This window comes from Coenobita brevimanus, chromosome 28, assembly GCF_032717465.1.
Source record: "Coenobita brevimanus isolate Jiangsu-jjx chromosome 28, ASM3271746v2, whole genome shotgun sequence".
Taxonomy (NCBI): domain Eukaryota; kingdom Metazoa; phylum Arthropoda; class Malacostraca; order Decapoda; family Coenobitidae; genus Coenobita; species Coenobita brevimanus.
The window spans coordinates 8,761,267-8,783,127 of NC_136981.1; the positions used below are offsets into that span (position 1 = coordinate 8,761,267).

The following is a 21,861-nucleotide window of genomic DNA, read 5'->3' on the forward strand; positions in this document are numbered from 1 at the left end:
CAAACAATAAACAGAATCTAGTCAAAGTGCGACGAATTCCTTTTAATCAACTCCACAACCAAATTGTCAGTAAACAGAAAGTCAATAAGTAGAGGCCCTTGAGTTTATCATAGGGTGTCTAACTAAAAACGGGTTTTCGGAAAGCCCGTAAGCTTAGATTTCAGCTTTGGACTAGGCAAGGTGTTTTGGTGAGAGCAGCGTTGGAGGACTCAAGACAGTAAAAATGGCCGATATAAGTCTCAGTGACGCAGAAAAACGATATATTATAGATGGGGTAAAGGTGCGTATACACATTAATATACTCAACTCATATTTTGTAGTCTATGTGATTTAGGTTAAGGAATATCTCGGTTGAAAGTTCTCCATTAGCTCAGACCGCGTGCTCGGGCATTTAAATATTTCAGCCCGAGGACGTAATTTTCTTGTACTGCCACGACGATCTTTATTTAACTTTTGGGAAACCCTTAACAGAATAGGAGGTTGATAGTTTGTTCCTCATGCTTCCAATATAAAATGGAAGGTTTGAAAGGAAAAATAAATATGACATCGTTGTCTGACGAAGTTAGAAAAGAATTCAGGACAAATTCTACCATAGAATGGTCAATTTGCATGTTCTGATTTTTTCCAACTAACCTAGTCTGTCTAAAGTATTGTGAGAAAGCTAACCTCGTATACCCTAACTAAACTTAATGTAACCTAATCTAGTATAACCTAACTAACATAACCAAGAGATGTGACTGTGTGAAACTGCAAAAATATGACCAAAGCTATCATAGTTTATCAAGGTTTTCTGTGCTTTAGAAAATTACATGTCCAATCGGGAATTTCAGAAGGACATGGTTTTTATTCACCTCTCTTCTTTATAGAATGTGAAAGAGCATGGAGTAACTGGGTTATCATGGTTACTGCTTATCATTAAAAACAATTTGCATTTTGGGTATGCAGCTGGAGCTTGCATCTGGCCCAGGGAAGATGGACGTCCCTGCCATGCATAGTCTCGGGTCACCCTTGGGCTAGGTGTAGCACCTGTTAGCTCATCAAAAAGATAGTAAGCCTGGTAGCTGGATTTGTGCAGCACACCCATGCAGGGAACTCAATCAGTTATACCAAGTAGCCATTGTCCAGGCTGAGATTCCCACTCATCCATATCTCCTGTACACGGCTCATCATCTTGAGAGCTATGCCCCTTTTTTCCTGCACCTTGCCATGTGGAAGGACCCTGTTCCAACCCTGGTGAAGGGCTGTCTGCCACAAGGTGACATGAAGGCAGCTGCTTACCTTTGGTTGATGTGTATGCTCAGCCAGACAGATTGGGATAGAGCAGAAACAACAACAACAGCTCGCATGGCTTTGAAATCCAGTATAGTAAATGTAATGATATAATGTTGCTTTACCCCCCTTGTGATCATATGATGGTGTTTGTTAGTGACTTTTTTTTTTTTTATGTAATTCTTCATTTAATTTCACAGTGTGGCATCAAAGCTTGTACTCACAGATGATGTTATGGAAGAGGCTAATTTTACTGTCTCCAGCTTCCCATATTTTTGTATTCCTGTTGCCTGTTTACATTTCCTGATTTTTTATTCCACTCAGCTGGGTATGAGGGTGGATGGACGAAGTCGGCTTGACTACCGCCATCTTGAAATAGAAACTGGCTTGGTATCAACAGCTAATGGATCTGCTCGTGTTCGTCTTGATCGCACTGATGTCCTCATCACAGTCAAGATGGAGATGGAAAGACCACCCCTTGACCAGCCTAATCATGGACAGTTGCATTTCTTTGTAAACTGGTAAGGAAATTCTTTAAGTAATGTATATACTGTATTGTGAACACATGTCTTCACAGAATTTGTCACCATAATGGTAAACCTACAATTAACTGTAAATACACTGTATGTACAATGCCATATTTCTGTTTACATTCTTTAGATGTTACTCTGCACTGCATTTTATAATTCGGGATATGACATGGCGATAGCATTGTTAAGCTGGTGAAGTGTTTGCAAGTATTTTTGGATGTGTATGGTCAGGTACAAAAGTTTGAATACTTTACCTCTTTTACTGAATTGTTGCATCAGGGAGGAAATTGACAAACATGCCCAAAGTGTAAAGTAAGTGATGAAATGGTATGCAAACTTTTGTCCCTAACTGCACAGAACTTAACTTTGCCCAGATGGGAAAACTGAATGAAGTTGTGTCCTTGTGCAGTTCAGCTAACGCAGCACCGGAGTTTGAGGGTCGTGGTGGTGAGCACTTGGCCACCAGTCTGAGTGCTATGTTGGACCGTCTGTACTCTTCCCCACTCACCCTTGACCGCTCCCGCCTCTGCGTTGTACCTGGCAAACATGTTCGAGTCCTCTACGTTGATATTGAGGTGAGCTAATGTGCTGACTCACACAGGCATCACTTAAGAATGGAATGAATCTTTTTTTTTTTTATTATGAAAAGTTATATCCTGGGACTAATGTGTTTTCATATGTAGATCCTGGACTGTGCGGGGAACCTGTTTGATGCAGTGAGCATTGGTGTGAAGGCAGCGCTGTGGGCCACACATATGCCACAGATATATGTGATGGGGGAAGATGGGGGCGAGCTGGAGTTTAGTGTGTCTGAGAATCCACAGGACATTGAGAGAATAAATGTGTCCAATGCTCCCATTCTCATCACACATCTCAGAGTAAGTTTAATACTACTTCTTTATGCGTTATCATTTTATGCTAAAACTTAATAATATACCTACTCAATATACTTGGGTCTTCGTTCCTTCTTTAATTCATGTAACTGACAGTCCACAAGATATTAGAGAATAAATGTTGTCTTGTGCTCCCATTTTCATTCCACATCTTGGAATCTAACACCAGTTATTGATGTTACACACATATTGTACCTCCTTGGTAATTGTATAGCTACTTGGGTCCTTCTACCTTCATTCATTCCCATCCTGTTGCTTCAGTTTGTACATGGGACATGGGGTTGGGATGATACTTTTCATGATTCATAGTTGTCATAAAAGCTATCTCATCATAAAGTGAATTGCCTCCTATACTTTCTTGTACCACTTGATGTTTCTTTAATTTATTCCAGGTTGCAACAGCATTGTAATTTATTCTTCAGCTTCTTGTCTGCACTCAAGCATGAAGTTTATAGTAACATCACTCCAGTCACTTTTTCTGGAAACAAAATTAGCAGTGTCACATGAGACAGATAATGTGGTGTGCTTTTTTTTTTTTTTTTTTTTTTTTTTTTTTTTTAAAGATTGTTCTACCTTTTTTTAATTACCATGTTTACAAGTACATCAATGTGTCTTACATTTTTCAAACCTTTTATAGTGTGATTTCATGATAATTTTGTTATTCTCACTTTATGGTTGTGGTAGGTGGGGACGCCCATCATCCACTCACTCAATGTAGAGTGATGCCATATGAGCTCTACACTGAGTGACAAGCCAAATGGTTTCCTGTACCCAGGAAACCATTTACTACGCTGGGTGGTAACCATATAACCGGGGTTTCTGGCAGGGTTAAGTGCCCCCCAGATTCCCCTATCCAAAATCACTTAATCATGGCAGTCGTTTCGGAGAGCCTCGGAGGGCCCAATACCTGCCCAGGGCCCCAACCAAATGGGCAGACTTGTGTGGCCATGTGGAATGTGAGAGGTGTGCATTTGTAATTTGTATTTGGAACACAAAGATGCACATAAATATGGTATAGAGGAAACAGGGACCGTGTTGAAAGAAGCCTGATTGATTACTTGCTTGTAGAGAGGACGATGATGGGAATGGTTGCTGATACGAGGGCTGTGAGAGGATGATGTGGAAGTCTGTCAGATCATATGATTGTGGTATGCAAGATCAAGCTGAGAGGAGTGAGGTGGATCAAGAGAGAGAGGAGCGGTCAGGGTGAAAGATTGAAAGTTGAGAAGCTGAGGATCAAAGAAGTGGCAGATGAGTACAGGACCAAGTTAGAAGCAGTGAACTGGAATGAATGGGATCTGGACAGCCTGTGGAATGCATATAGAGATTGCTTAGTTAGGAATGCTAAAGAGGTGTGTGGTGTGGCAAGAGTATCAACAAAAAAGAAGGGTACGGCATGGTGGGATAAGGAAGTTAAGAGAGTGGTGGAGGAAAAGAGGAAGAAGTGGCTAAAGTGGTTACAGGATAGGGGTTCAGTTGAAATAAGAACTGAGTCTATCGAGAGCAAGAAGCACGTAAAGAGACTAGTGAAGAGGAAGAAGAAGGAGGTAAATGATGATCTTGGAAGAAAAATGAATGCAAACTACTCTGAAAATAGGAAGTTATTCTGGAAAGAAGTGCAGAAATGTAGAAGTGAAAGCGGAAAGAAATGTGATAGTGTGAAGGCTGCAGGTGATAGGTTACTAACCCATGGAGATGAAGTAAGGACCAGATGGAAAGAATATTTTGAAAGCCTGATGAATGGGAATAGAGAGAGCAGAGCAGCTGTAAAAATGATTGGTTTTGAGGGTGTGCAGAGAAGGAATGCAGTGCCAGGAGACGCGACAGTCGCACAGGTGAAGAGCGGTGTGAAACGGCTGCAAAATGGGAAAGCAGCTGGGGTTGATGAGGTGTATGCAGAGATGCTTAAGTGTAGTGGAGAGAGTGGAATGAAGTGCTTGTTGGAGATATGTAAGAAGGCATGGATGAGTGAAACTGTGCCTGCAGAGTGGAAAAAGGCTGTGATTGTACTCCTGTACAAAAATAACGGTGAGCAAAGTGAGTACAAGAATTATCGTGGCATAAGTTTATTGAGTGTGGTAGGGAAGGTATATGGAAGAATTATTATAGAGAAAGTAAGAGAGATATCAGAAGTCCTAGTGAGTGATGAACAGGGTGGCTTTAGGAGTGGCAGAGGATGTGTGCATCAAGTATTTGCAGTGAGACAGATAGCAGAGAAGGCTTGTGAGAAGGACCATAAGGTGTTTATGGCATTAATGGATCTGGAAAAAGCATACGACAAAGTAGACAGAGAGGGATTGTGGAAAGTTTTGCTCATGTATGGTGTAGATGGTAAGTGCTGTCAAGAGTTTTTATGATGGTAGCGAAGTATGTGTAAAGGCTAATGGGCATCTAAGTGAATGGTTCACGATCGGTGTGGACGTGCGACAAGGTTGTGTGATGTCCCCATGGCTGTTCAATATATATATGGGTGGGGTGATGAGAGAAGTAAAACCATGAGTAATGGAGAGAGGGATGGCATTGGTAATGAATGGTGATTGATGGATTATCTCAAATTTGTTGTATGCTGATGATGCAGTACTGCTTGCAAGTACCGGACAAGAACTTGGTAGGCTAGTGCAGAGTTTTGCTGATGTCTGTGAGCATCTTGCCTTGAGAGTAAATGTAGAGAAGAGTAAAGTGATGGTTATTGAGAGAGAAGGTGACTCCCAGTGTGATGTCGCAGTGAATGGAGAGAGACTGGAATTGGTGAGAGAATTCAAATACTTGGGTACAGTGATAGAAAAAGAGAGGAAAATGTGCAAAAGAAGTTGAAAATAGAGTGACACAAGGAAGAAAAGTAGCTGGTGCAATGAAGGCCTTGATAAGAAACAGAGGCTTGAGTGTTGCAACTGCATGAGGCTTACATGAGGGAGTGTTAGTGCCAACTCTAACATATGGGTGTGAGACTATGGTGTGGCATGAAAATGAAAAGTCAAGAGTAAGAGCAGTGAAGATGGGACTGCTGAGGAATGTATGTAGAGTACAGAGGGTGGATAAGATATGAAATAATGTGATTCATGAAAGGTGTGGAGTGAGGAAGTCGGTGGACACCACCAGAAGCAAAGAGAGTGTCCTGAGATGGTATGGTCATGTGGAAAGAATGGATAACAATAGAGTGGTGAAAAAGGTATACATGAGCGAATTTGAAGGAAGTAGGAGGCGAGGTAGGCCAAAGAGAAGGTGGAGAGATACGGTGGATGAGTGTTTGGGGAAGAGAGGTTTGGAAGTCGGCGAGGCTAAGGAACTGATAAGAGATCGAGCTGGCTGGATGAATGTTGTGAGGAGAAGTGCATGATCAGGGATTTTGGCACCCCTCGTGACCATGGCAGCGTCTGGATTGACTCAATCGGATACGTTTGTGTGAAGCTGCAGAATGTGGTGAATGTTTTAGGCGTATCCGGTAGAGCCAGGATTCCGGGGGCTTGAATGATGAGTGAATGGAAGTGTGGCCTATTTGGATTGGGCAAGTTTGTGCTGTCTAGACATTGCTACTCCTCACCATGCCCTTGGGTGGGAAAGGAGGTCCGGATGATGATGATGATGACGACTCACTTTATGGTATTTTTAACAAAATTTTTGCTAGTACATTGTCAGTAAAAATAAGGAAAATTTCCTTTAATTATCCAGTGCTGTGTATAAATTTACTATTTCTCCCACTTTACAGTACAGAGGTAAGGAAAAAGTTGTGATATTTTATAACATATCCCTGAATTATAATGAAAACTGTTTATACTGTCCTTTATGAATGTCCTGCCTCCCAGATAACATAGAACTTACTTAGTACTGGATTCTCTAACAAACTATCAGTCAGTTGTGGGTCATAACTCAGATTTTGATTTATTGGAAGGTCATGTATATTGTATAGAATTTCCATATCCTTTTTGTTTTGCGTTGACTAATTATAGTCATGTATGGGAAATTTTTAGGAGCTGTCTTCTATTTTTGCACAAAAGATGAGGAAGGGAGGGTGCAGATACCTTCAGTTTTTCATGTTCTTGCAAATAAAAATTTGAATGATGGGAGAGAAGTGTATGTCTAGGGTTTGGCTCTCCATTTTAACTTGACAGTCATTGGATTGACTCTGTCAGATAGTTTGAGTATGAAGCTGTGTGTGGAATATTTTTGAAACTATCAGGAACCAGGATTCCAGGGGCTTGAATGCAATGGGAGTGTGGCCCATTCAGGTGGGCAAACTTTGGTCAGTATCTCATCCTACAGTATGTTTTTTTTTTTTTTTTTTTTTTTTTTTCTGGCTCTGGAGTCTACCTCACCACAGTGTAAGGTGGGAAAGGAAGTCTGGATGATGATGGTGATGAGCGAGACTTGATTGTAAGTTTGTTTTGTAAGGCCCAGCCCTGTACTATGCTTTTTGGATATCCTGCATCCCAGATAACAGACAACTTGACAGTGGTAGACCCTACACCCGAGGAGGAATGTTGTGGGCCAGTGCAGGTAGTGGTCGGGGTGACACCACGGGGGCTCATCACGGCATTGCAGCAATTTGGTAATGGCACCTTCACGCCACCCACGCTTTCTGATGCCATCAAGGTCAGTCATGGGAGTTGTGGCCCAAAGAGTCAGAAGGGGAAAACAACCAAGAGTGAATGAGATTGCAACTATCATTACTATTTTACTCATTTATAGTGAAACACTTTAGTTCTTTATCATGTTTCAGATATCCAGAACTGTTTTGCTGTGTATGTGAAAAGATGAGAATGGTGATGAATGAAGTATCTTACTTGTGTTGTATGCAGATTATGCCATATTGCATGCTAATAATGAGAAGTAGTTTTGAGATTGGTGCAGAATATAGGGGATATCTGTGAACATTGTGTTTTGAAAGCAAATTTAGATAAGGTTGTAAGAGTGGATAACTCTCAGTGTTGTGTGTCAGTGAATGAACAGAGATGGAGTAATAAAAACTTACATAGCTCAGTGCAGTAATAGAAAAGCGAGGTAAGTGTATAAAGCAAGTAGGAAGCAGAGTGGCACAGAGAAAGAAGGTGGCTGGTGCTTTGAAGAGCTTGATACTTAAACAGAAGCTGGCCTTAATATTACAGCAGATGTCTGAGTGTAGAGGATGCCAAAGGATTTCAAGAAGGTTGCCACACTCTTCTGTCCTTCCTTCTTCTACCTTTCCTTTCTTCATTCTTTCCTTTTCCTTCTGCCTGCGGGAGACTTTATACTCTCTCTTCTGTCTTTCTTTCCTCTTCTTATGCCTATGGGTGACTCGACACTGAGTGACAAGCTAAATGGTTTCCTGTACACCAGGAAGCCATTTACTATGCTAGGTGGCAACCACATAACCAAATTATGGCACCTGGTGGTTTAGTGGGTAATTAAGGCGCTCCAATTGGATTGAGCCTGTGCAGGTTTCTATCCAAGGGTTTTTTTGGGATTTATTGCTCATGTAATGCCACTCAGGGATGAGTGAAGTTGGTCACTCTCATCTTAATGTCAGGACCAACCTGCCTAGCCCCGGGCTCCTACGCTGCTCATGGGGCAACACACGATTAGATGACGATGATGATGATGATGATAACCACACACCATCTCTAGGGGATGATAATAATGATGATGATGATGTGGAGTAAGGAGATCTGTTGATGATTAGGGTGAAGAGAATGGGTCTAGGGGTAGTAGAAAAGAATGTGTTTAGAATAGTTAAGGGATGTGTCTGGTAATACCCCGATATACGATACCCCGGCTTAATGATGGGGGTAGAAATACCACCATACCCAGTTTAACGATGGGTTTTGATTTTTTAAATCAATTTTGATGATATTTTAGACTTAAATTGTGTGTTTAGGTTGATGTATAAACAGTTTTTAGACTTTGATGTGTTTTAGTCATGGGTGGAGTGAACATTGTCATTTTGGGGTACAGTTTATTAAGTTTGATTTTTCCCAGACTTATATTTGACTAGTTTCAGATTTTATTTGATGGTTTTAGTGAGTTATTTACAGGTGTTAGGCTTTGGTTAGCTTCTTTTACAGCTGTTAGGCCATTTCGATTGGCTTTAAACTTGTTATTAGGCTCATTTGGGTGGGTTTTGGACATGGTTGGGGGGGGAACCCTATCTATCTATCTATCTATTGCCAGACGCCTCAATCCCGTTTGGGGTGGCCACAAACAAATCGCCTCCACGTCGTCCTGTCCCCCGCCATTTCACTGCCCTGCTCCCAACTAGCACCCCCCTCTCTCATATACCTCTCCACCCGATCCCTCCATCTCATCCTCGGCCTCCCCCTCCCTCTTCCCCCCTCCACCTCACTCACATACACTCTCTTCGTCAGTCTTTCACCCTCCATCCTCTCCACATGGCCAAACCACCTCAGTGTGTTCCTCATAACGCTTCCTATCACATCCACATCAACACCTCAACGCTCCTTTATATCCTCATTCGTCAGCCTGTCTCTCCATGTGACTCCACAGGCTCCTCTTAAATAACTCATTTCCACTGCTCTCACTCTTGACTTGTGTCCTTCCAACAACGTCCATGCTTCACTTCCGTACGTTAGAGTTGGTATCACAATACAGTACTGTCATGTAGTAACTTTTTCACTTCCATGCTCACTTCCCTGTTTCTTATCACTGCTTTCAAAGAACCAGCAACCCTTCTTCCCTGCTGTACCCTGTCAAGCACTTCACCCTCCAAATCTCCATCCTTACTCATCACACTACCCAAGTACTTAAACGTACTCACATTTTCCAATTCCTCACCATCCAATCTCGCTGTACATTCACTGACTTCACCCCTCTCAAAGACCATCACTTTACTCTTCCCTACATTCACCTTTAGATTCTGTTTCTTGCACACTCTCCCAAACTCATCCACCAAGCCTTGCAGCTCCCCTTCGTCTTCACGCAACAACACAGTATCATCTGCAAACAACAGTACAGGGAGTTTCCAAACACTATCCTCTCTCACCAGGGCCACTTCAACATCCACTACCCTACCTTGTATCTCTTTTATTACCCCATCCATGAACAGATTGAACAACCATGGAGACCTGACACATCCCTGTTTCAACCCAACCTCCAAAGAGAAAAATTCACTTAGTTCACCATCCACACGCACTGCAGCCTTAGCACCATCATACATACTCCTCACAGCATTCAACAACTTTCCATCTACTCCATATATTCTTAATACTTTCCACAATCCTTGTCTATCCACCCTGTCATATGCTTTCTCCAAATCCATGAAAGCCACATACAACTTCTTTCCCTTCCCTAGAAACTTTTCCACTAAAGATCCAAGAATGAATATCTGATCTACACAACCTCTTCCCTTCCTAAAGCCTCCCTGTTCTTCTCCAACTAATTCCTCTGTTCTTTCTCTAACTCTGTCAGTAAGTATCCTACCATACACATTTCCTATTATACTAAGAAGACAAATGCCCCTATGATTACCACACACTTCTTTTTCCCCTTTTCCTTTGTACAAGGGAATAATTATACCAGCCTTCCAATCCTCCGGGACTCTACCTTCCTCCCAGGCCAATCTGCACATCTTCCACATCCATTCTACTACTATCTCTCCCTCATGCTTCAACATTTCACCATACACTCCATCAATTCCTGGGGCTTTCCCTAAATTAACTTTCTTCATTGCTTCCACAACTTCTTTCCTACTGATTTCTTCCTGTCTTCTCACCTCCCTCCTTCTCCCAGCCATTCCCCAGCCACTTATACTCGCATTACTTCCATCCTGTATGTTCAACGATTCCTTAAAGTGTTCTCTCCATCTGCTCACTTTTTCTCCCTTCTCCACTAGTAATCTACCATTTTTATCTTTCACTCCCCTGCTAACCTCACTTCCACCCTGTCTTACTCTTTTCACCTCTTTCCAGAACATCTTCTTACAGTCCCTCCACTTTACACTCAAATTCCTTCCAAATTCCTCATCCACTCTCTTCTTACTCTCTTAATAATCTTTTCACCTCTCTCTTTCTTTCTACATATAACTCTCTCTTCCGCCTCTCAACTTCTTCCACGCCCCTATTTCTCATCCATTCATTGTATGCTTTCTTCTTTTGTGCCACAGCCTGTCTCACCTCTTCAGTCCACCACGCTGTTTCTTGCACCCCCCTCCGTCTTTTCTTCCTCCCACACACCACATCACATGCTGCACATATTTCTTCTGTAAATATCCTGCACACACCTTCCACGTCCCCCATCTGCTCCAATTCATATTTGCCCAATCGTTCCTCCACTTCTCTCTTATACTCTGCCTTTTTCTCATCCTCTTGTAACCTTTCCACTCTCCTTGCAACTACTCCTTCCTCTCGTCTTTCCCTTCTATTCCTCCATCTTACTTGTATCCTAATTCTGGCCACCACCAAGTAGTGGTCAGAAAGTCCACTCCCCCAACCTCTATAAGCTCTTGCATCCATACACATCTTCGCATCCTTTCATCCACACACACATAATCAATCATTGCCTTCCTTTCATTCAGTTCACCACCCACCCTTCTCATCACTCGCCATGTATACCTGTGGATCATTATATGCCTGAAGAGGGTATTGGCTATCACCAACCCTCTCCTAGCACAAATGTCCACTAACGCACTGCCATTCTCATCTATCGCAGCAGGCACACCCCACTCACTAACTATTCCCTCCACCTTCACCTTCACATTCCCTACTTTACCATTCATATCACCGATCAGAAACACTCTCTCATTCCTTCCAAACTTTTCCATGCACACTTCCACATTTGTCCAGAACTCTTCTCTCACTCTGCTAGCACGATCTTGCGTTGGCACATACTACCAGGGGTCTATTTTTGCAGGAAGAACAAGAGCAATGGAGATTTCTGCTCACTTCTTTTCTTTTCTTTCCTGCAATCAGAAAAATTGCTCACAGTAGTTAGTGCCCTCATAAATAGGTGGAGATGTCAGCCGAGGTTGAGATACACAAACAGCGTTATGATCAACTTCTTGTCCAACTGCAGTTTGTTTTTGCAGGGAAGATAAGGAAATTTTTAGTCTTCACCCAAGGCTGAAAAATGCATCCCATTACAGTACTTTAAATGTTGAAACTACCCTGATGTATGATACCCCGCCTAATGATGGGTTATTACCCAACCAGTTGCGTCGTTAAACTGGGGAATACCTGTATATCTTGGTAGTTCTCCCATTGCTTTCACAACTTTCTTGACCACACTTCACCTATTCCCTAAATGAGAAAAAAGGTCATGATGATGATGGAGATGACAGGTATCTATTTCTTAACTGTAGTATTAATCTACTGCAAATTTAACAGTTATCGAGAGAGCTGGGGATGACAATACACACACGTCTGATGTCCAAGCTGATGCAGGAGGAGAGGATACTCAACAGGGAGATAAGGGGGTTCCTCTAGGCTCTAGCCTCCTTCTCTCTCAAGTCTTACCTTACAGCATCGGTTGTGACACTTGTTTAGGTAGTTATTTCTTCAGTTTGTACTATAGTGCTGTTTGGAGTACCTGCCATGTTGTACTGTCTTTTTAATGTTGTAACTTTTTACCTGTGCTACAATATATATTAATAGTTCTTGCCCTTATGTTTGATTATGCTTTAAACAATTTATACATTATTCAACATCATTACCCAGTTGCTCCAAATTACTAGAGGATAAGAGAACTGTAAGCATGGTTCCTTGATCTCACTTGGGAAACAGATCAGCGATGACAGAAGTTAAGTTAAGGCCCTCATAAATAGGTGGAGATGTCAGCCGAGGTTGAGATATACAAACAGCGTTATGATCAACTTCTTGTCCTAACTGCAGTTTGTTTTTGCAGGGAAGATAAGGAAATTTTTAGTCTTCCCTTACTGTTTTAAATGACAAAGCAAAGTTTAGATATGTGAGGAAAACTACTGTGAGCAATTTTTCTGATTTCAGGAAAGAAAAGAAAAGAAGTGAGCAGAAATCTCCATTTCTCTTGTTCTTCCTGCAAAAATAGACCCCTGTTAGTCTAAAGAGTAAGGTACACCAATTGAATTTGGCATTGAGCTAAAAAGTTTAACCCCTACTCCCAAGGGGTTGTTATGACACAGAAAGGAGCATCCTAGGGGATGTTATGATCCACAGGATTAATTTCCTGTAAGGGAGACACACCTGGTGGTTCGGTTATCATTTACAACCCTCCCCCCATACCACCCAGAGATTACCAAGTATGTTTCAGCCATCTCAAGGGCATTACATGTTTCTCTCACAATACATACGTAGTATAGCCCTCACAGTTAGGCATGGGTACATAGTGACACATGACTGAGCACTTGGTGACGATCCCTTGCTTTACTGTACTTGTGGATTTATGGTGCTGGCAAGGGATTCCTTCACATGTTGGCACTGATGTATGAAACTTGGTGATTCTGTTGCCCATTTATACACACATATAAACTTCCTTCCTATCCTGTAAGTGAGGATGGGGGGTTGCAGGAAAAGGGTAACTTCAGTCTGCAGTCCACTGGATATATTTTCAGATGAGCCTGGGCTGCAACAATAGCAGCAGTTTGTCTGTAGGTGCCATCGCACCTTGCTGACTTCATTTTATTACAAAAAATCATTATCTTTTACTCATTGCCATATTGACATGAAGCATAATGTGATGATTTATTTCTTACTGCTTGCAGAGGAAATTGAAGCTTCGTCTTGGATATCTTAGTTTTCTAAATAACCCTTCCTTCACTAATGAATTATCGGTTGAAGGTGGGCATTTTTTTTTATAAATGCTTGGGTGGGTAGGAACACTGTGTCGCATGCCTGGGGCATAGGGATAAATCTCAAATGTATTTGGGATTTATTGCTCACTTAACATCACTCAGGAGTATCTGACTGGTCATTCTTGCCTTAAATGTCTGAGCTGAGTTGCCTAGCACCAGGCCTCTGTGCATCTGATGAGGCGGTAAGGTATTGGGTGACAGATGAATGGAAGTCCCACATTATTTTCATACTTCAATCACCCAGGAAGTAAATTGCTGTACAGTACGGTACTATGCATCAAGTATGGTATTCTAAGTACCGTAGCTATAGTAAATGTGGTATGCTAGTATCACTAGATCAAAACCCACAGTTGCAGTACAGAACATAATATTAAGTACATCACTGTACTGTGTTTTCTCAAAGCTTATGACAACTACTGTACCAACACTGAATTTGTTTACAGTTCATTGAAGTCCAAAGAGGGACACCTTTATGCAGTGGCACTGACACAGCTAGGCAGCTCTGCTACCCAGAAAAACATGCTTCTCTCGGTTCTTTACCTCTCCTACACATGATGTTTGGTGGACTGCAGAAGGGCAGCTTAAGCCTCCATCCCACCAGATTCACATTTCAGATGAACCTAAGGCTAAAAGTACTACTAATACTACATTCAGTCTGATATAGCTAACAACTAGACATTTATATTGTAGCTGTTATATGGATGTACTGTGTGGAAAACAAATTCCAGTACAGGTATCTTGAAACTGTTTAATAACAGTATTAAATTTAACAAATATAAATTATTTTGAGGTGTATTGTAATACAGTAATGCCACAGTTAAATATGGGCTCAGTCATTTTCTTTAGGACTATCCTCACTATCACTTGAGTCTTGAACCCTTACCCTCTGTCTGTTAGGGTTCTCTGTCAACAAACCATCCTCATCATCATCATCCTCTTCAGCACTGTCTGTTTCACTTGACTCCTCATAGCACACTCTCTGTCTGTTTGGGTTTTCCATCAACAATCCATCACCGTCAGAGTCACTGTCACTATTCTCATCTCCCTTCACTGTCTCAAGTCTATCATTCACGGCACCCTTCTCTTCTTCCAGCTGCTGGGCAAAAGCTTCTGGCCACATGTTATTCTGCATTAGGTGTCGTATGTGATCTTTTAACAGAATGCGGACAATCTCAGCACGGACTTTGTTGCCTTCTGGTATGGGCTCCGTCACCACAAAATCCCCTCTCTTTATCCACACATGCTTTCGAAACTTATGTGGCATTGAAACTAAGAATTCCTCACCATCTGCTGTGGCAACCTGGAAAGACAACCAGATACAGGTAAGTTTCCATTAACAACAACCAGATACAGGTAAATTTACATCAATACATGTTTCCTAGTGATAATGCTGATGGAACCTACAGGGTGATAATTCCTCAATGTTTTGCAGTATTTTGAAGCTGACGATAAACACAATACTGTATATATTGTATTCCTGATACCTATCCCAGTATGTAACAGTACTAAAAGCAAGGCAATGAATGAGAAGAGACACAGAGTAAAAGGGAGACAGAAGAGGAATGGAGAAAAGGAGAGAGAAACAGGGAGGGAACCAGAGGAAAAGAAGGTAGAATAGAGAAGCGAAAAGAAGTGGGGAGGGACTGAGATGGGAAAAGACATGAAGAGTATGGGAGAACAGGAAAGGAAAAGGAGAGAAGAAGAGAGAGAAGTGAAAGGGAGACAGGATGAGAGAAAATGTACAAATAGGCAGAAGAGTGAGGGTGGGAAAGGGAGAGGGGCATTACAGTGAAAATAAGTGTGTGCCTCTAGATTACCACAATGAGGCATTATTAAACCTGTACTTGGTAGCTCTGGAAATGCGGCAGTCATGAATTCTTGTACTGAAGGGATAAATGAAGACTAATCTCACTCCTCCAGTTAAAAGAAAAAACATCCCTCATAGATTTAAGAAATGCCTCTGCCATCAGCAAGAAAGGAAAAAAAAAAAAAAGGGGGGGGGGACCAAAAGAGTGAAATGCTGACATCAGATATGCCATACTGATAAATCCAAAATTAGTCTTAGTCCATTTCCAATCTGTTAGGCTAATTCTGGCTTTGTTGTGGTAATCACATCTGGCGTTAGACCTACCGTACCTGATGTAGGTTGTTGCCGCGAGGTCGGATAACTCTAACGATAGTCTGGTGCTCTCCTGGGAGTGTAAAATCCTCGTACAGCTCGCGCTCAACATGCTTCTTCTTGGTGGTTACTGACATCTTCCTTATTGTAACTGGAAAAGGAATGGGATGGTAAATGGAAACATGTACTCTAAAGTAAACAAAGGGAATGGAATGAAGGGCTTTGGTAAACAGCAAAATTACGAAGAGATATTTGCACATACCTTTGACATAAGTATTTATCTTTCTATATCTATATTCTGTATCTACTGCCAGACACCCCCATAAAGGGTGGCCACAAACAAATCGCCTCCACATCACAAGTATTGTTGCTACCATTAAGTACGGTATGTTAATACTTCCTAATGTAGCAGAATGATCAGAAGATTTAACAGTGCAATATACTGTACTGTACTAAGATCACAAGCATCTGCACTGAAGTTCACCTCCACAGAAAACAAAAGTTGGGTCAACATTTAGCAGAAGTAATGTGTATTCTTTGTTTATACTGTATGTCAGTGGTTGTCTAAATTTTTCTTTCTTAACACTTCTGTTGCAAGTGATTCCCCCCCCCCCTTTTTTTTTTTTTTAACCATGCTGTCCTTAGTCATAGGTGTGGGTCCCTTGAAACCTTTTTGAGAACTGCACCTTTGAAATATTGTGATACAGCCAATCTCAGCACTCCGTTTCTCACTGCATTATTAAAGCATTACTCAACCTCATCTAACAAACCAGACTGAACTTTAATGGTGCCTGCTTTGGCACCCCTGTTAACTGGGTAGAAACACAAATTTGGTGTCCATTAAAGAAATGAAGCTCCTAATTCCCTGCGCCTCACTGTGGGGAGACGTCAAATATCAGCTCACTAAACGTGACAACCTTGCAAGGGATGCCTGTGGTCAATGGGTCTGCCCATCCAGGCAGACTGGGACTGATCAACAACAAAGCTGGAGAATTTGACTCTCCCATTATTATTAACTTCCATAAGAAATAGGAAAGTTTGTTTCTCTTGATGAAATGGACCCACAAAAAACAAAGACCCATATACAGTATAACAGAATTGCTTGGTTTGCTCCATCTCCCCGTCCTCTCCTCCTTCCCCCCCCTCCCTCTTGCTGTGGCTGCTGTACACACCTTTATTTGCTGGCTAGTGTCTCAACATCATACTAACTGCAGTACTATTAGCCAATACTCATATGCTAGCAAACTGTATTTTCTGAGAAAAAATAATTTGAAGGTGAGATAAATGGTAAAAGGAAATCCCCAAATTCCAGCTGCTAGAAAGTAGAAATTAACTAAATTAAACTGCCCAAATAGGCTAATTAGTTTAATTCATACCAATGTACATGTGTGAACTACATTATCTATCAATTGCCATATGCCTCAATCCCATAAGGGGTGGGCACAGACAAACCAACTCATGTTGCCCTGTCTAATGCCATTTCATTGCCTTGCTCCCAGCTCACATCCCCCTCTCTCATATAACTCTTCACTCCATCCCCCCATCTCATCCTTGACCTCCCCCTCCCTCTCCCCTTCACTTGCATACACTCTCCTCATTAGTCTCTCAATCTCCATCCTCTCTACATGGCCAAACCACCTCAGTGTACTTCTCCCAATGCATTCTATCACATTCACATCCACACTACAACGCTCCTTCACTTCCTCATTTGTCAGTCTCCCTCTCCACATGCTTCTGTCAAATACCAACAACTCATTTCCACTGCTCTCACTCTTGACTTGTGTCCTTCAACAAGGTCCAAACTTCACATCCATACATTAGGGTTAGTATCACAATATTGTACTGTCATGCAGCGACTTTTTTACTTCCATGCTTACTTCCCTGTTCCTTATCACTGCTTTCAAAGAACTAGCAACCTTCTGTCCCTGTTGTAACCTTTCAATTATGTCACCCTATAAACTTCCATCCTTATTCATCACACTACCCAAGTACTTACATGCATTCATGTTTTCCATTTCCTCCTCATCCAGTTTCACTATACATTCAGTGGCTTCATTTCTTGTGATGACCATAACTTTACTCTTCCCTACATTCACTTTTAGATTCCTTTTCTTACACTCTCATTCTCATTCACCCAAATAATTATGTTAATTTGAACTTTCTGTACAGTGACTTTTTTTTGAAACTATAACATGATTAAAGGTCAGTTTTTGGTAAAGCACATCTGATCCAGGAAATCTGACACAACCACATTGTAGACAACTTTATTTTGGATCTATTCCACTATAGATGTGTTTTCAGAAATGTATATTTAACATGAAAATCCTGTAATTAAAAACCTTGGATCTCCCCTCAATATTAAACTTACATGGAACTCTTTTCCCCCTGCCATGAGCTGCTCTTGGGCATGACGTCACATGACTGCTGCACATGCTTGGACCTCACAGTCAGTGGGATTAAAGTCGGTCAAAATGCGGGCCAATCAAATTGCTGACATCGTTTGCACATCTTCAGATTTCAAATATCCATTACAATACTTCAGTCAGTTGCATGATGGCTTCCTCTTGTGGTGGGCATACTCAGACAGAATATGAGGCTATCGCTCGTTTTGTTTAGTAATAATATTTCGGTAGTTCACATCACTCAAAATGAAACAAAAAATATTTCTTCTGGTAGATTTAAGTGTGATCTGAATGAATTTGAGCTTCATTTTTGTCGGAAATCACTTGAAGACACGCCTACCCAAGGCTGTCTCCCAAAACAAGTGAATTCAAACAAAAAAATGAAGGAAAAAACACTCAAATCACACTAAAATAAGCAGAAAACCACATTTCTAACATAATATAATATAACCTAACCCAACCCAACCCAACCCAACCTAACCTTACCTTACCTTAAATGCCGTCATCAGAGGATTCAATATTCCCAATGGCCTCTTCCTGGTGTTGTGAGGGTCCTGGATGAGCTACTCTGATGACAACATTTAAGGTAAGGCAAGGTATGGTTAAGTTGGATTTGGTTAGGTTAGTTTAAGTTAGAAATGTGATTTTCTGGTTTTAGTGTAAGTGTTTTCCTCCTTCATTTCGGTATAACTAAAGAAGTAACCAATGTTTCCAATTTTCATTACATTATGTCCCTGAACTATTCTAACCAAGACTTACCTTTTAAGCCTAGTTTGAGTTGGGGGGGAGCTAATTTTGTAGGGGTCGTCATGTAGTGGCTTAGGTTAGGCTATCAGTAGCGGATGAATGTCGCGCCATATTGGCTGGTGCAGGAATTTGCACTTTGTCTATGTCAGGCCCTAGGTTAGGTTAGGTTAGGTCAGGTTAGTTTAATGCAGATTAGTGTGTTTTCAATTAATTTTGATCTTGATTTGGGGAGATAAACCCACTTTTAGAAATCTTACTCAATATTCCAAAAGGGGGATTTTCCCCCCAAAATGAAGGTCAAAACTAATTAAAACACAGTAATTTGCATTGGAAACCATAAAAATAATAACAGAAAATGTTGGTTACTTCTAAAAATTTACCTTCATTTCCTTTTCAGAATTCACTTGTTTTGGAGATAGCCCTGGAAAGGCCTATCTCCAAAACAAGTGATTTCTGACAAAAATGAGGCTCAAATTCAATCAAATAATTGAAATTGACCACAAAGAATACTTTTTTTCGAAATCGAGTGATGTGATTTACCGAAAATTGACCAGATTAAAGTAACACATATGGCTGAGTTAAGCAGCGAGTGGGAATAAGTGAAGTCTAGAGTCTTTCCGCAGCAGTTAAAATGGGCTAAAAAAAACATGCTTTACTGCAAAATCACATCAGCCCTACAATAATGGTCTTAGTCTACAGCCATATCAAGCCCACACGTGTTGTGGATATGGGTAACGGTGCATGTTCCTTGTACCTCAATTAAATGTGCAATTATCAGTCCTTACCTCGTTGGTCTGGCTGTAAAAGAACCCCGTGTTTTGACTCCACTTGACCGCCTGTGTACGGGTGAACGTCCAGTTTGTTGATGTATTCAAGTTACCAAAATTTACCCAAAACAGCTTCACCGTGATTACCACAAGGTTACTCGTATGCTATCAGTTTGCCGCAAAATAATGATATTGTTTCTCGCTCGTGTGTATTTTCGCATTCTGATTGGACGAGGAGATCGACTCATGTTTTTTCCATCGCAAATGTTTCATAGTACGGAATGGGGGTCGATATGTTCCATGCCAAACCTCAAAAGTCCAAATGGACTTTTGCCCATGTGCCAAGCTTTATCGTGAATGCATCTCCCCCATCCCCTCCCCCCAACATCAGCAAGGAGAGCGAGTGTGGACGCTTGACAGCTGCCCAAGGGTCAAAACTGTAAATGAGCAAATGTGGGCGATTGCCGAGTAATGCATTTGTAAACACAAGGTTGAGTGATCTTAAGATATATACGCCGTTTGATAAATTAGTGAAGTGTATCAAATATTGCATAAACTGTCAGTTACACGAATTTTCAAGTTTTTCCTCCCGTGTCTCCTAGACTGCCTGGAATGTTGGCCTTCTGATAACATTACACTGCTGAACGATGAGGGATAGGCGGAAAGGGACTCGGAAGTCATCATGATTCAGCCAACAAAACGATGTGTACATGAGTCTTGCCAACACACCTCCTTAGCAAATAGTTACATTGTCATTGGTCACAAAATGCATAGCCTACAGCCTAGAAATAGGTGGTGAATCGATTGAATTGACATGTTTATTGTTGTAAAGGTAAAAGTAAGTGGTGAATCTTTCCACACACCCATCAGCAAATAGAGATATAACAGAGAAACATCTAAATGACCACGTATGTCTACGTTGCCAAAGCTATCAATGAACTTGAGAATGGACTACCACGCCTCCTCTCCGCTATCAGCATTCGTGGCCTTCACCGAAAGTCTTGCACTTTATTTTAAGAACTAAATATATAAACAGCTATGCAGCCCAGCGTGCCATTATATAATTTTACCAACATTTACGAATCTTTAAGTTCATATCCAACTCTGCATGAACGTAGCGAAAATAATCGACTTGTCATTACCAGACGTAAAATAACGTCTACTACTGATCAGTAATCTTAATATCAAGATGTAATTACTTCTAAATAATAGACTTGGTTATATCATATCTTTATAAAATTCTGTTTTCTGTATGTGTGAAACGTGCTATGTGTTTGAGTCTAAACTGTACAAAACCAACTTTGAAAAGGCGGGGTGGGGGCGGGGAGGGGAGCAGCCTCTAAGGTCAAAAGTCGGGCAGTCGAAGGGTGGAAGACGGATAAGTGCGACGGTGCGAGTTATCAAGTACTGTATGTGTTAGTGGTGGGCACAATGTGGCAAGGATTTTGTCGCAGGAGCAGTCCTCTCCTTTGTGCCGGAGGGTTAGCTGTAATCATCGTAATTGGTGAGAAACGGCATATAAAGTCACCATAATGTTAATCATGTATCGTTGCACTTTTACTACCGGGTAGCTCTGCTGTTCTGTGCCCACTCTCTTCATTTCTGGTGTCCACAAACATCTTTACTCCGCACCTACGAATCGCATTATTCTTATCTTGTCAATTGTCCTCACTCCACACACATTCATGCACAGTCCCACCTCCATTACTCTTACTTTTTGAATTTTCATTTTCGTACCACACCTCTTGGGTTTTCATTTTCGTGCCACATCATAATCCCACACCCAATTGTTAAATTACCTATGGCAAAGCTTCATTCAAGCCTCTTGAACCTGCCACACTCAGACTTCTATATGTACCGGTGTTATCGCTCACCAGGCCCTTTGATATACTGTATCCCTTACTTTCGTCATGATGATTCATATGCTTTTCCCGCAACACTCAAGAGACTGTGCATATTTTGCGACAGTGCCCCCCTCCCCCACCACATTTGTGTAAACCTAGCAGTGCCACTGTTAATTATGTAATTTTATCTTTCAGTTGGTGTGTTGCTGTACCATGGTGAACCAAAGGAGCATTCTCTGAAGAGCCGGCTATCTTATGAAAATGTTGAAGATTATGTTATAAATTCCATTGAACCACAAAACATTAGACAGTTTCTCAGGTGAGCTGTAAGTGAATTATCATCGTGGGATATGATGATGCTACATTATCTACAGCATAGTTATACAGTTTGGTGAAGTAAGAAGAGCTTTGTAATGTATTACTAAGTACTACTCCATGTGTTTGTGAGAGAGAGAGAGAGAGAGAGAGAGACCCCAAAGCTTAAGTAAGGAATGAGGTTTTTCTCCTGAGAAACAGGGTACCTCTCCATCAACAGCC

The 21,861-nt window shown here is 41.4% G+C and overlaps 3 protein-coding genes across 4 annotated transcripts in view; 2 read left to right on the forward strand and 1 right to left on the reverse strand.

Moving 5' to 3' along the window:
- The first annotated feature begins 146 nt into the window (after window positions 1-146).
- LOC145394721 (exosome complex exonuclease RRP42-like) lies at window positions 147-12,246 on the forward strand. Its single transcript, XM_080268502.1, has 6 exons — window positions 147-280; window positions 1,594-1,790; window positions 2,209-2,374; window positions 2,483-2,677; window positions 7,124-7,282; window positions 12,004-12,246. The coding sequence occupies exons 1-6, from the start codon at window positions 224-226 to the stop codon at window positions 12,100-12,102; spliced, it is 873 nt and encodes a 290-aa protein (XP_080124628.1). The 5' UTR covers window positions 147-223; the 3' UTR covers window positions 12,103-12,246.
- A 1,524-nt stretch (window positions 12,247-13,770) lies between these two features.
- On the reverse strand, window positions 13,771-21,286 carry LOC145394817 (putative RNA-binding protein EIF1AD). 2 transcript variants are annotated; one of them, XM_080268607.1, is made up of 3 exons: window positions 21,195-21,286; window positions 15,582-15,715; window positions 13,771-14,745 (listed from the first exon to the last, which is right to left on the reverse strand). In XM_080268607.1, the coding sequence occupies exons 1-3, from the start codon at window positions 21,235-21,237 to the stop codon at window positions 14,275-14,277; spliced, it is 648 nt and encodes a 215-aa protein (XP_080124733.1). In that variant the 5' UTR covers window positions 21,238-21,286; the 3' UTR covers window positions 13,771-14,274. The 2 variants fall into 2 exon arrangements, with proteins under 2 accessions (XP_080124733.1, XP_080124734.1); XM_080268608.1 differs by lacking the exon at window positions 21,195-21,286 and adding an exon at window positions 19,499-19,563.
- The window catches only part of LOC145394813 (putative N-acetylated-alpha-linked acidic dipeptidase), a 65,250-nt gene continuing 64,297 nt past the window's right edge, over window positions 20,909-21,861 (forward strand). The window contains exons 1-2 of the mRNA XM_080268601.1: window positions 20,909-20,984; window positions 21,520-21,643. Coding sequence (XP_080124727.1) covers window positions 20,912-20,984; window positions 21,520-21,643 — 197 coding nt within the window. The 5' untranslated portion in view covers window positions 20,909-20,911. The remainder of the gene's footprint in view (window positions 20,985-21,519; window positions 21,644-21,861) is intronic.